This window comes from Octopus bimaculoides, chromosome 30 (assembly GCF_001194135.2).
Source record: "Octopus bimaculoides isolate UCB-OBI-ISO-001 chromosome 30, ASM119413v2, whole genome shotgun sequence".
NCBI classification, from domain to species: domain Eukaryota; kingdom Metazoa; phylum Mollusca; class Cephalopoda; order Octopoda; family Octopodidae; genus Octopus; species Octopus bimaculoides.
Genome location: NC_069010.1, coordinates 4,820,098 through 4,821,006, shown reverse-complemented (window position 1 = coordinate 4,821,006; position 909 = coordinate 4,820,098). Strand labels below are relative to the sequence as shown.

Sequence of the window (909 nt, the reverse complement as noted above, 5' to 3'; positions counted from 1 at the left end):
TCCAAAGAATAAGTCCGGGGGGGGGGGTCAATTTGCTCGACTAAAGGTGGTGCTCCAGCATGGCCACAGTCAAAAGACTGAAACAAGTAAAAGAGTAAAAGAGAGTATATACAGGGACTCCCCCCTGCTGTCGCAAATCCAAATGATAATCATTGTATTTTAAGCAGTTGTCCTTTCCAAACTCTTCTGCAGTTGTCCTTTCCAAACTCTTCTACAGCTGTGAGATGGAGCTGTTTCGATGCGACTGGAAGACAATCAGACATTTCCATATAACCGTGTGTGTCTGCTTGTGGGAAGGGAAAAGTGTATATATGTCATGAAAGCATGTGTGTATGTATTTAAATATGGCTGGGTGATAAAGAGAGAATGTGTACATGTGAGTGTGTGTGTGTGTACACACATCAAAGTGAGTAGTAAATACTTACAAAGGTATTGGATCAACATGTGATATTGTGCAGACAACTTTACCAACAATCACTGTGTGTTTGTTAACCCCGGGTTGCAGTTCCTAGAAATAAAAAGAAACAACACAAATATCACATCAGGTTTGGCTGCGTAGTAAGAAACTTGTTTCCCAACCACATGGTCCTGGTAAGCTACTATCGGTGTGGTGGGAGCATATATATTAAGTGTATTTTGTTGATAATGTTTAGTACACTAAGAGCTTCTTTTATTTCATATATATATATATTTAAATTATATGTATTTATTTTATCCTAATTAATAAAAATTCGGATAGAATAAATGGGTTAATAGAAACCAGGGTAGCAAAGATCACAAAATAACTGTGGTGTAATTCCTGTTTTTGAGGCAGAAACTCCTTGATATTTTGGGTATTTGAGTATATATAAATTTAAGGAATGGAGTGAATGCATGTTATAACTGCATACTTTATTCTGACATATGTTT

General features: G+C 36.6%; 1 protein-coding gene across 1 annotated transcript in view; it reads right to left on the bottom strand.

The window, feature by feature from the left end:
* Positions 1–406: 406 nt before the first annotated feature.
* The window catches only part of LOC106881806 (tetratricopeptide repeat protein 5), a 14,443-nt gene continuing 13,940 nt past the window's right edge, over positions 407–909 (bottom strand). The window contains exon 8 of the mRNA XM_052978093.1: positions 407–508. Coding sequence (XP_052834053.1) covers positions 422–508 — 87 coding nt within the window. The 3' untranslated portion in view covers positions 407–421. The remainder of the gene's footprint in view (positions 509–909) is intronic.